At 45.4% G+C, this 13,627-nt stretch overlaps 1 protein-coding gene and 2 non-coding genes across 3 annotated transcripts in view; all 3 read right to left on the bottom strand.

The window, feature by feature from the left end:
- arid4a (AT-rich interactive domain 4A) overlaps positions 1 to 13,627 on the bottom strand; it is a 40,219-nt gene that overhangs the window by 5,032 nt on the left and 21,560 nt on the right. The window contains exons 18-23 of the mRNA XM_063184402.1: positions 12,522 to 12,606; positions 11,663 to 11,855; positions 7,197 to 7,259; positions 5,035 to 6,729; positions 3,992 to 4,096; positions 3,357 to 3,563 (exon numbers count right to left, since the gene is read on the bottom strand). Coding sequence (XP_063040472.1) covers positions 3,357 to 3,563; positions 3,992 to 4,096; positions 5,035 to 6,729; positions 7,197 to 7,259; positions 11,663 to 11,855; positions 12,522 to 12,606 — 2,348 coding nt within the window. The remainder of the gene's footprint in view (positions 1 to 3,356; positions 3,564 to 3,991; positions 4,097 to 5,034; positions 6,730 to 7,196; positions 7,260 to 11,662; positions 11,856 to 12,521; positions 12,607 to 13,627) is intronic.
- Positions 11,063 to 11,144, bottom strand: LOC134435622 (small nucleolar RNA SNORD53/SNORD92). Its single transcript, XR_010032033.1, has one exon. It is a non-coding gene; the product is annotated as a small nucleolar RNA SNORD53/SNORD92 (small nucleolar RNA).
- LOC134435629 (small nucleolar RNA SNORD53/SNORD92) lies at positions 12,334 to 12,417 on the bottom strand. Its single transcript, XR_010032040.1, has one exon. It is a non-coding gene; the product is annotated as a small nucleolar RNA SNORD53/SNORD92 (small nucleolar RNA).

Raw genomic sequence — 13,627 nt, 5'->3', positions numbered from 1 at the left:
AACATATCAGGATGTTTATGTAATTTCCAGTCAGCACGTCTTTACGCACAACGTAAGCTAAGGTGGAACTGCCCTTATTGCCGTTGTAGCCTACATAGCCTAAAGACGCACAGGAAGGGATGGAAGGATGGATGAAGAAGTCCTATGGAAGGGGCCGTCAATGTCTGTAAACATGGCACATTCAAAGTCCTTCAACATCGGAAAAGACCTGACAACACAATCATATCCCCAAAATCCACCCCATTAAATGCAGTAACCAAATGCCGGCCTACACATCACTATCGCCATCAATGACTGAAGAGCAAGAGCATGATAAGCGCGAAGGCATAATCGCGGCTGCGTTTTCAGTGTCTATAAGATTTCGATTCCCTCAGTAAGATACATTAAGCGCAGGTGCCTATTCCTCTGCGCAACTGTTTTTCACCCCCTCTCTGTGTGCGTAAAGTGGCCGATCCACACGTGCTGTTGTGCGCGCGTGTGGAACTGTGGCATCCAAGCCTCGCAGCCACACACGCAGTCACATTAAGGCCAAGTAACTAACTGCTTTTCACCTGCATTTTACAAAGACACAAAACGATGGCCCAATTTACACACAGAGAGAAATAAGGACACGATGCGCTGTGTTTTCTCCTGACTGCATAACGGACATTTTGTGCGCCATGGGCCATGGCGCCATTTGCTGAAACAACATTTGTTTTAACAGTAGCCTATTGGCCAGCTGCTTGTGACAGGCTTATATTACAATAGTAGAATTGAAATGAAAAGAAGAATATGAATACAATGAAATAAGAACTAACTATAAGAAGTGTCCAGTTCTTGTCATCACGCTCGCCTTTCCATTACGCACTATTCCAACAGGCTATGCAGTTGCATAATGTCCATTTTTGAACTTGTTGTAGCCTATGATGTAGTTGGGAGTTATTGTAGACCAAGGCATAGCCTAAAAAGCAAGGAAAACGAGAAGGATCACCGCACACTGGTGCCCTTTTTTAAATAGTCAACAACGCATTTCATAATGACAACTACATGTAGGCCTAGCATATTTCCATGTAGCCTATGCTTATTGGAGCTTAATCAAAACATACTATTCATTCAGTCATGTGTGGAGATAGGTGAGTGGTTAAATATTTTGCATTCATGAGAGATGCTGCTTTTGGTGTGGGTTCAAATCCCGATGGTAATCAAACAGGGTTCTTTTATTGGCGCCGCTTTGATTGATCGGAGCTCGTGAAGCATGATTGTGGAATATGGAATTTCCTAGGCCTACTATATTTTGACAATATTTTTTCCCCCATATTTGAACACTGTGTTGGTGTGGGGTTTTTTCAGCCCTGTTCGTAACATGACTAGACATTTTGGTGTAGTATGGGTCAAAGGCTTGTGCACTTGGTGGCAGTAATCGATTGATGTTGCTTAAACTCTGAACCCGTCCAAAACCACGAGCAAAAGTGACGTGCATCCCAAAACAAAAGGTGAACTAGCCAACCATGCAATTTGTTCCAAATCCGACAGTAGTACTGATGAACAGCCCCTACTTCGTTTTGCAGCAACACCTGAGTCGTTCACTTCAGCACCGGACGAACGACTAACTACATTACTGGTAAACATTGGGACTTTGTTTTTGGAACTCCTCGTTCGGACTTAGTTTTGTCGCACCAGAGTCGTTAGTTGCTAAGTTAGTTAGCAACGAAGGTTTCGAGAATCTTAGCCCAGGTTAGCCTGCTAAGTAAGGCTGTAACGATACACCCAACCCACGATTCGGTTTGTATCACGATATATGACCCACGGTTCGATATGCCCCACGATTTTATTATTTTTTTAAGGGAAAAAAATAAGAAAATAAATTATGGGCTATATTTAGGCCTATGCTTTCTTTTTGCATTTATCTGCCTACATTATTTTTTTTAGGTCTACTAAATGATGTTGCAGATATAGGCCTACCACTGCAACCTGTTGCCCAGGTGTTGACATCAAAACACAACACAGAGAAATAAGGGACATTAGTTCACCAAGGAAAAATAGGCTTATTACAAATAGGCTTAGATCATATCATGCTGAGATGCTGACCATGTGTGAGAGACAGAGATGGAGAGAGAAGGGTCAGGGTTCCAGTATAGGTAGCCTATAACAACTGTCTCACATTGTCAAACATTATCCAATTAATATCCAAACATTAACTGAAAACAACACTGGTAATATTTCGTCAGGAAACATGTTGTATTAAGTTACTTACAGAAATGCAACACTTAATTTTGATGTTTAATATTTTTGTAACTGTTTTGATCGTGCAGCAGCGCGCACGCGCTTATACAAAAAAACTCGAAATGAACCTCAGTTATGTTCTCAGTAGGCTATGCAACACGCACGTTGTCTTTTGTTTGGATTTGTGATTTGACATTTTGAAATGGAGCATGTTTTCGCTAGGCAGGCTTTCAATGTGGGGAGGATATAATGCTGCCTAATATCCACATCGACCTCAACGTTCGCCCGACTTCAGACACTCTTATGAGCGTATAGAGCTCTTTCAAAGCTTTTTCAAATTTGGGCAGGCGGAGCATCTCGCTCTCTCGCATTCTTTCTCTCTCTCCGCTCAACGTCTATCTCCACTCAACATACATCGGCGCATGCATGAATCAAAAACATCTTCACACGTTTGATAAAGCCTTCTTGGTCTGTTGCTCATTTCTGTGCTTTACCTTCCGACGTTTGCCCAAGTTTTTTGTCTCGCGGTCGCGGAGGTTGCTCAGGCAATGAATAACAACCAATACACGTGCTGCTGGTTGGACGGAACATTTTACAGGAGAGATGGGTGAATGGAAGTGTTACTCGCTCATGTGCGCCCCATTTCTAATTGTCTTTGAGCGCATATACAAGCATTAAGCGCATATGCAAGCATTTGCCTGTACCCTGCTGTTTTCGAGACTGAGGGGTAACAACTTTAAAAGGGCGCATCGCGATTCTGCGAGGAAGGTTCGCGATAGGGGTTCGTGGGTCTGCGTACCGCGATCCCTCGGTTCGATGCAATATCGTTACAGCCTTACTGCTAAGTAACAAACACTGGGTATTTGTGAACACTAAACTTGGAATGAGAGGCTTTATTAGGGGGAGGTAGCCAGTTATCAAACCAAGTTACAGCAGTAACATTTTAGGCATTCAAAAAAATCTGCTCTGACCATTGCAAAACTGATAACAAAATCCTAATGATGAAGCTGGCACTAAGTATGACACATTTCCTTCCAGCTGAGAGTTGAACCACAAGGGAACACTGTTGAAGTCGACAGTACAGATCTCAATCAGAAAAAAAGTATTTGCCCCAAGTAGAACTAGCATGACTGCTGGAGCAAGTTTGTACTCACTGTGCTGGAAGGTCCATTTGTATGTGCGTGGCGAGGGGAAGCCTTGTTTGTCCTTGTGCTTGTCCTTGTCCAGCTCCTTGCTGTTGGGGGACACGGTGCCCGGGGAGCGCGACTGCTTCTGGGCCTTGGCTATGCTGGAGTGCTTGATGGGGGTCAGCTTATTGGAGGGGTCAGTGACGGGCAGGTCCTCACTGTCGCTGCTGTGACCTGAGTGGGGGAGAGCATACGTGGTTTACTGGGTTAGAGATCTGAAGCATCCTGAAACGGAACAGCATTTCCAATGACCTTTCACAGAGAGACGCAGGGATGCCAGGACGAGCATGATCATGGCATGGGGCCTGAAGTGAGGTGCTGGACAGTAGGCTACATTAGACATTTCTCTACAGCCACAACATCTGAAACATTAGGTCAGTTATGGTGGAGAATTACTTCTTCCTTTCAGTCTTGTTATGTGATACATGGAATGAGGATGGCATTTATAATAAAAAAAATAAAAAAAAAATAAAAAAAAAAACGTTCCCTCTCAAAAGCTGCAGTCCAAGCTTGATCATTACAGGATGAACACGGAATTTGCATGCAGAGTTGGGAAGACGCTCAGCGGAGTGTCTAAGAATAACTTCAAAAGTCTCTCTCACCTGTTCCATTCTTTTCAGTCTTGCCCGTGGTGCTGGAGCGCTTCTGGTTGCGCTTCACCTTCTTGGACGCCGAGCTGCTGTTGCCATCAGTCAACCTCTTCTGACCTGAGGGGGGGGAAGACAAGCCATTACATTGGGAAGAGAAGGACCAAAGCACGTGGACAGCGCACATGTAATGTAGGCGAGGCCATACGGTAGCTCGAAATACCACGGCTACTTAATCAGACTGGCTTGGGAAATAAGCACAGGTTTGAGTGAAACATGTGACCCTTAGAGTACTGCAGGTTTAAGTGCTGGATACATTTACATGGTATGGACAAAGCAAGCTTTATAATCATCACTTGAGTCACAGGTCCAGTTAGAGCATGGTTGCGACTTGCTTTAAATCTTGTTCACACTTGCCTTGAGAGAGAGAAAAAAAAAGTATGCACAAAAATCACCACTGATAGTTCAAATCTGAACTGTAAACTGGTAGAAGTGCAAAAATTGTCTGTAAGCATTGGATGGTGCAAAGCTTAACCACAACCACACACACTAGCACCTCAGAATAAAACTCATCTATACATTTCCATACTTGAAGTTATAAATAAAAGAAATGTGAACATACAGCCATTGGACAAAACGTTTTAAATGTGCTATTCCAATCCATTAAATATGTAGATTAATTTCAAGAGTTAGTCCACTTGCTGCTTTAAAACGGAGTAGAGGCGCAGGGAGGATAATCCTTTGAGTGCAGAGACTGGTCTATTCAAATGTCCTCCTTAGACTCCCAACAGTAAGTTGGAAAGAGAAAAGTTGTTGACTTGTCCAGTTGCTTACAGCTTAGCTCCACAGTGAAAGTGACGCAAAGAACATTATAGCACTGCAAGCCAGAAGGAAGAATACCATTTCTACAAGCAATAGAACAATTATCAGAGAGAGAGAGAGACAGAGAGAGAGACAGAGAGAGAGAGAGAGAGAGAGAGAGAGAGAGAGAGAGAGAGAGAGAGAGAGAGAGAGAGAGAGAGAGAGAGACTTTGTATATGGAGTAAAAAGGTGCTGACCTCTGTCCTTGGTGTCGCGCTCCTGCAGTGAGAGGCTGGAATTGCTGGAGCTGGCGCTGGCGTCGAAGCCGCGCATGGACTCGGCCCCGCCAAGGCCCTCCTGCGACTCGCCGTCCACCTCGATGGTCACGTCGCTCTCGCTCTTGGCGCTGTGCGACTCGGGGCTGGCGGCAGAGGCCGACGCCGAGGTGGGCGGAGACGCCGAGGACGAGATGGTGGGCGCCCGCTGTGCTGCAGCTGCCGCTGCCGCCATGGCGTTGAGCGGTAAATGGGTGGACAAGGACACCGATAACGTCGACGACAGGGCGGCGGCGACTGCGGAGGAGGTGGCGATGGATAAAGAGGATGACGAAGGTGGTAGTGGTGGTGGTGGCGGCGGGTGCTGCTGGCTCTTCACGTCTCCGACTGACCGGCTGGTGGGCAGCTCGTTGGCCGGCTTCTCCTTCTCGTCCAGGTCGTCCAAGTCGACCTCGTAGCAGACCAGCTCCTCGGGCCCGATCTGGGGCATCATCTCCTCCTCTCTCCCCGACGAGGGCTCGTCCAGCGAGGGCGCCGAGCTCGGCAGTGCGCCCGGTTCTGGCTTGGTGGTGGTAGGCGCCACCTCTCTAGTCAGGGAAGGCATCTCCATTTTCGACTCGGCTTCTTTTGCAGCCGCGGCAGCTGCTGCTGCAGGCGTCAGAACTGCTGCAGCTGACGTGGGCGACCCGAGGTGCTCCACTCCTCCTCCTACTCCTTTGGACGCTCCCTCGCTCCTTCTCTCCGTCTCAGGAACCCTCTTCTCGGGCGAGAGGGTCTTCGGGGGCTCCAATCTCGCCCGCTTGTCTGGCGAGCGCTGCTCAGTGGCCTTGCGTTTGGCCACGCTGCCGATGGGGCTGACGCCAACGCTGCTGACCTTGTGCTCTTCCGTGTCCACATCCTCGGTGGCGGAGTCCGTGTCCGAGTCGTCTGGTCTGGGCTGGTGAGGCCGGCTCTCGCTGCTCAGGCTCAGCACGGGCGGCGGACACCCCGGGGCCTCCTGGTGGTGGGGCTTCTTGGCGGGCCGCGGCAGGCTGCCGGGAGTGTCGCCCTCCGGGAGTGGCGCGTTGTGAGGGGTGGTGGCGGGCGTGGAGGTGGGGGCTGCCGCGACCGCTGGCTGAGTGGGGGTCTCCGAGCCAGGCTCCTTGAGTCGCCCCCGACGCGCTTTCGACCTGGGGGTGGCCTGCTTCTCCTCCGGCTCTGGCGTTACGGGCACTGGTGCGGCTACTGACGTGGGTGGCGTTGATGGAGTCGTCTTGGTCGGGGTGGTGGTGGGGGAGGTTGTTATTGCTGCCGGTGCAACTGCAGCTGCCATCGGTGGTGTGGTGGTGACATTAGCCGCTGCAGGCTTCTCCTCCTCCTCATCTTCTTTGTCCTGCATCTCGGGAGCCTTGGGCATCTCTGCAGGGCTGCTGGGGGGCTCGGTGTCTGGAGTCGTCGTTGGGGCTTCAGTATCCGTCGTCCCTGCAGTGGGAGCTGCTGCTGCTGCTGCTGCTGCTTCGAGGGGTAATGCCTCAGCAAGGCTCTCCCTCTCTGCCTCTGGCTGTCCCTCCTCCGCCTCCTCGTCTTCTTCCTCCTCTTCCTGCTTGGTAACGGCTGGCTGGTCTGGTCCTTCTGTCCAATCGAGCTTCTCCGTCGGGCCTTCCTCGCCCTCACTGTCCTCAGATGAGTTGCCCGAATCTGCAGACAGCGGAGACGAACTATGAGTAACCTTTCCGTGCAAGTACTCATTTCAAGAGACATTTTTATATTACTGGGTTTGATTGGCTAGCATGAATAATTTCAGCTCCTGGAGTAAAAAGGAGGCAAAGGAACTAGGTGCTGTAATTAAGTTTCAAATGTTATGAAGTGTTATCCCACAAAAAAGCAAACCAAACATTAGAACTCACAGAGTGCCATTTCTTCCATAACACTTTAGGATCATGCCATGGTTGTTATTGTAAAGGTCTGACATGCACACAAGAAACTTGTATGCAGGTACACACCATAGGGGCCTGTTGTGCCTGTTGTACTTGTGGCTACATCATGGTTGCAAACTGCAAATTGACCAGACGTGTGTGCGAGCAAGCAAGCAAACGTATGTGTGTGTCTGGTGTGTGTGTGTGTGTGTGTGTGTGTGTGTGTGATCATGAAGATGCACTACATACCATTGGACCCTCTGTCTGAGTCGTACATCCCAGAAGTCCTCCTCGTGCGTCTGCGGGGAGTCACTGTTAAAGAGAACAGGCGAGTGTTAACAACATCACTCATGCAACCTTCCAGGGAACAATATACAGTAGGCCAAGGCCTTCATATGTATTGCATACAACAAGTAAGCAATAAAGATTAAAGATGCCATAATCTTGCAGGTACTATGTGTTATTTAGGAGTAGGAACTTTAGGGTTAGCCAGCATTGTTGCCATCCAACATCGGTGGCCATTAATATATATAGCACACCATGTTGTGATGAAACATTTACACTAAACAAAACAAAAAAATGCAACTTTAACATGTTTGACACTAAATAACCACAATCATGTTGCAACCTTGTGTAAAGAGTTTCAGCTCTTGTCTGGGGACTTGAGCATCTGTACAAGCCACTCTTAAGACCGCAGAGGGCAGACAGACAATAGACGCCGCACTGTTATATACAGCTCCAGGCCTTTTTATTAGAATACCATGAAAAAGTTGATTTATTTCCATAATTCCATCAATAATGTTAAACTGTCATGGATTGTAGATTCATGGCCCAGTTTTTGAACTATTCCAATCATTATTTTTTTTCTTTTTATATACGTTGGCCTTCCAGCTCAAAAAACCCATGAATTGGGGAATTCGCATTATTAGAATATTGTTATAAAATCACATTTTTCTTCATCAAAATTCGGGTCACATTAAATCAGTTGAAATTTGGTACTTTCTACATAACATGCAATGGTCAATACTTGGTTAGGACATTCTCTGTCTTCATAATGGCCATGATGTGTTTAACATTGAAGTCAATGGCAAAAACAGTGCATGGGTGTTATGGAAGCCCAGATATCCTTGATGCTTTGCTGTCAGCTGTTCTTGTTTGTTGACCTGGTGCCCCACACTTCCCTCTTCAATATACCCGAAGATTTCCATGCCACGTTTTGGTGTTAACTCACCAGTTTAATTCTAACTCAACAGAAATTAAACTCCATTCATTTTCAATGGGGTTTCATTTCTGGTTATTTAGAATTAAACTGGTGAGTTAGCGCCAAAACGTGGCATGGAAATCTACAGGGTATATTGAAGAGTGAAGTGTGGGGTACCAGGTCAACAAACAAGAACAGCTGACAGCAAAGCATCAAGGATATCTGGGCTTCCATAACACCCATGCACTGTTTTTGCCATTGACTTCAATGTTAAACGCATCATGGCCATTATGAAGACAGAGAATGTCCTAACCAAGTATTGACCATTGCATGTTATGTAGAAAGTACCAAATTCCAACTGATTTAATGTGACCCGAATTTTGATGAAGAAAAATGTGATTTTATAACAATATTCTAATAATGCGAATTCCCCAATTCATGGGTTTTTTGAGCTGGAAGGCCAACGTATATAAAAAGAAAAAAAATAATGATTGGAATAGTTCAAAAACTGGGCCATGAATCTAAAATCCATGACAGTTTAACATTATTGATGGAATTATGGAAATAAATCAACTTTTTCATGGTATTCTAATAAAAAGGCCTGGAGCTGTAAACGGTCTGAAAAGGGAAGTCGTCTCAGCCTACGTGACAGCATAACAAGCCATCTCGCCATCACAGAGACGAGCCAGAGTGTCACAAACTCAAACACTACTGATCCCCAAAGAATACTGTGAAACCATCTTCACAGTATAGTGCCCGAGATGACGAGGCGGGGGGAGACCCAACACTGGCAGAAGCCGCAAAATGAGAACAGAGTCGAGGCTTGGCATGAAAAACCTTACGTAACTCATACATCATGACACTTGTTTATGATATCCACCAAGCATTTTCAAACACGACCTACAAAGCTGCACTCTTGCTACATTAGGAGGGTTAGGCTATAGGAAATCACATCTTTTATGGGAAAGCAAGATATACACTTAGGAATATAACTACGTACGTTCAGACAGAGCTCAGTAAAAGTGATAGGAGAACTATTAGGGGAGATCTTTATCTACTTGGTTGCTGCCAAACTGTTGTACCTCATTCCCATGAAGTTAGTCATTCCTTCGACCTGAATCACTCCTGCTGTTTTAACATATACAGCCTACTGTACTTTGTCAGCATTAAGGCTGTATGTCCAGCAGAGCACTTCACCTTTTCCTAGGCCTGGACGATTTTTCGATTTCAATTTTAATCGCGAGGTCAATTTTCTCCGATTATAAATTAGACGTTTGATGCGCATTCAAAACATTTTTTTTTTCCTTTTTGTCCGATCGCGCCATGTACTCTTATTTCGAAATCGCGCCCCAGGCGCTAGGAAGAAGGGTGCCATGCCCCGCCCCCTCAGTCTGATTCTCTGTCTTTGCCAGTCACTGCTGGCTCCAGACAGTAGTGAATACGAGGGTGGTATCAGAGATTGTAAATAATTTATTTACAGGCTCTGATACTGTCCTTCCCTTGTAGTCTACCTCACAAAGTTCTCTATGCCTTGTTTTTGAAAGTAATGGCCCACATTTGATTGCAAACAGTGTTAGGACTTCGAATTGGTTTAGCAGTAGCTGTAGCTGCTAGCTAGTTGCTAACACAAATGAAGGCAAATTGTGTTTGAGCTCTGCTGGCAGCTAACTAGTGGTAATAAAAAACGAATTGCTTGATGGTGCTTTTCACACCTTTAAACAGTCCCCAAATAGTTTGTTTGGAATGCTAAGCCCCTCTTAAGACTACAAACAAAGTTATGAGCAACTTGACGATTTATTAACGGCTGTTGCATTTAATCAACATTGCATCAAATGTGCCATTTTCTTGTTGACAAAACCTGAGATGTCCTCTTTGTTGGGTCCATATTATTGCATCTGATTCTCATTATGCATGTGAGAGCTGCATAAACAAGGTCATAATAAGCAACATTTGTTTTAAAAGTGTTATCTTCAGGCTTATTGGTTTTCTCACTAAGAAATAAATCTTTATGAATGCAGTCTGCAAATAAAGGCTAACAGATAATCGTATGTCATTAAAAAAAAAAAATACTTAAGGGTGGCAATGAGAACAAGGCAGGCACATCACCCCACAGTGCTCCAGGAAAATAGAGGCCCTGTATGAGAGTTTTTTGTCCCATTCTGTCAATGGAAACTAAATACCTGCTGTGGGTGTGAGTGTGTAATTGGGAGGAATTTGGAAAAACTGGGGGACTCGGGTGGACTTTGAATTGAGTAGGCTACCCCTGCTATAGGCAATTGCACCTTTGGTCTTGTTAAGGATATGTGTTTTAGACAGTTATCCCTCTTGTGGTTAAAGATATTTGCTTTAGGCATTCATCTCTCATTTTAATCCTTTATAGATACTTTGTAGGCTATATTGTATATACAATATAAACTTGTGTATGTCGCATGCGCTTCATGCCCCCCTCCCCCGGAAACATTTTTTTTAAAAATGTGATTTCATTCATATCGTGATTAAAATCGAAATCGAAAATTTGGGGAAGAAATAATCAAAATCTTATGTGTTTCTCATATCGCCCAGGCCTACCTTTTCCTCATGTCATAAATGTTTACACTGCCTTTTGTATGAACGCAGCAAGACCTTGAAAATCCAATTAGTCACCACAAAGCTCTTAATTCTTTAAAATGAGATCCCCCAGCACCCTGCAAGACCCCCCTATCCACACAGGCGCAGCATAATTTGACCTTGACACCAGGGTGATGATTCCACTGCTTAATAGTTTGCAAGAAACCAGGACAGAGACCAGGAAATCATACTAAAGAAGGCAGTTCATGCACATTGCCATAGTACTTACTCTATGTCAGAAAAATCATACAGACTGAAAGGCAGACAGAGGGTTTTTGAGTGTTTGAAAGGGCCTTATATTCTGGAGTGAATCAGATAGCCAAGAGAATCGTGGCATCACAAAGTATCAGCTGATAAAGCGAAACCATTCTCAGGCATCATCATATTCAGCGTCTGCAGCTTGGCGTTAACACAACTCTCTGCCCAGGTCACCTTTTCAGATCTGCGATAGATGTTAAAACTGTCGGGCATCTTGGACAATTAGCCATTCCACCCATTGGCAAATTGTGCCTAAACTGGTGCCCATATCCCAACTGTACTCCGCACTTCCGTTGATAACTTTCACCATCAATGCAATAGGATTGTCCCTGCAGTGGGCCTTACTCCTCTACACTGGACAGCATAACAGCCATAGTAGTGCGAACAAAGCATTTAACAAATATCTGTTTGTGAATATTGGGCATATGCCCAGACAACCGATTTGAACACCTTGAGAACACGATGAAAACATTTGTATTGACAAATTACAGACTTCCCAACAACCACAACAAAAATTGCAGTGCTTTTTATAAGGTGCACAGGGGGCCTTAACCCTCTCCGTTGGACAGCACCATGGGCAAAATGCTGATCATTCTGAACAACATACCAATTCATTTCAACCAATAATGCAGTGCCTGGTGGGTCTTACCCTCTCCGTTGGGCAGGGCCGAGGGGTCGGACTGGCGGGAGCTCTTGCTGCCGGAGCGGCTCTCGTTGCTGGGCGTCTTGGAGGCACTGCGGGAGGCACTGGGGGGTGTGGTCTTGATTGGGGGCCGGCCCCTCTTCGTACCACTGCCCATCTTTGCCTGCTTGTCCTCCTCCTTTTCCCCATCCTCTTTATTCTGCACAGTGGTGTTCGGGTAGAAAGGGGGGTAACATGGAGAGGAGGTTAGATCAAGACAGGGTTAAGGCAGGTGGTACCAAACAGTTTCACTAAAATTACAACAGTAAAAACTACATTTTGCAATTATAACAATAGGAAAAATAACAGACTGAATACTATACCTACTACTACTGACACTATAAAACTTTAAATATTGCCATTTGGCATTCTTTAACAGTAGCAAGTGTAACCGGACATCATTTCGTGGATAGTTCTCGTCCTAATTCAGCTACTTAATACTACAGTGCCAGATGGCACCCAACACATTTACATACAATTACTCACGTCATCTCTTAGTAGCAAAAGTAGAAATATAATCTCCTCTTTTATAGCAGTCTGGGAAAGCCATTAAGAAGAAACCCGGCTATAAATCCAAGGCAGGGAGGCAAAAGATGGCCGTAGTAGATGCAACTGTACTCAAACAGCCACATCAGAGACAGATCAGATAGCCAAGAGAATCGTGACATCAGGGAGACATCAGTGGAAGAAAGCGAAACCGTTCTCTGGTATCATCATGTTTGTTCCTGCAGGGGAGGAGTCTAAACCTCAGAGGTCTTGTTCGAGTTTCTGACAAGAGGCCCCTAATGGACATGGGAATTGTAACCGACGACGACAAAACACCCACCTTTACTTTCTTTTTCGGTTTCCGTTTTGTTCCTCCTTTGTCAACAGGCCATATTATCCTGTCCGCTTTCACCCACTCGTCATAGCTGAGAGAGAGACACAGAGAGGCAGAAAGAGACAGAGAGAGAGAGAAACAGACATCAGTAGCTTCTCACCTGTGAGGATTTACATGCTTTCTAAAAGCATTGGCTCATCATGCTCAACTCATTCTTTCACTGTCCACTTTCCACTGTCATCCACTGTCAAGTCCCATCTGTCATGGACACACCATCCCCATGGTGACATGTCTGAGGAGTTCTGTCAATCATCCACGCCAATTTACATGGATAGAAAACACACACACACACAAACGAAGAATTCCAAACCCTGTGTTTTCATGAGAGCATTCCGATTTCCATAACTGTTTCCATGCCTCTTTGCAGACACACTTGTACAGTACGCCTAATGGAAGTGCTCATGAGCAGTGCAAGTGGATGTGGGTCACGGGAGGCCATGTACAGCAGGTAAATAAGGTTAAGATGTTTGCGTCTCAGACAGCCTGCTGTATCTGGTTGCTATCTGATTACATCCTGAGGCCAAGGGCATACTACACCACTCCACCCCCTCTCTGCAGCCAGCATAAGGTTCCCTCCACTACTGTACACAATGCACTGCAGACTCAATACCTCACAACACCCCAAATCACAAGACTGCTCTACGATTACTAATGCGCTGGACATTTGGGTGACGTTTGCATGTTTTATTTCATAAGCTACAGCCACAATAATACCACCAAAACTGCTGGGTCTAAAAATCTAAATACAGCCAACACGTGCACGTACGGATCTTTTAAAGGAAACTGAGCAAAAAGCAGAAGTAATTCTACCCTTAACATTATCAAATGATTTCCAAGGACAATATCCACTAACAAATGTGGATTGAGGCCTCCTATCCCACACTCGATTTCAGCCAACAGACCTGAGATCCTTCAACCCCGTCAACCTGCTAAAAGACCATCCAGCACATTTCACTCAATATCGTCTTGCTTTGCACTTTTATGTTTGTGCCGTCTTTGTCTACACAGGAGACATAATATGTACATTACAAGAAATTTTAAGTTACATTTGT

Source organism: Engraulis encrasicolus, chromosome 19 (genome assembly GCF_034702125.1).
Source record: "Engraulis encrasicolus isolate BLACKSEA-1 chromosome 19, IST_EnEncr_1.0, whole genome shotgun sequence".
Taxonomy (NCBI): domain Eukaryota; kingdom Metazoa; phylum Chordata; class Actinopteri; order Clupeiformes; family Engraulidae; genus Engraulis; species Engraulis encrasicolus.
Note: the sequence above shows the minus strand (reverse complement) of the source record. Positions and strands in the feature narration are given on the sequence as shown.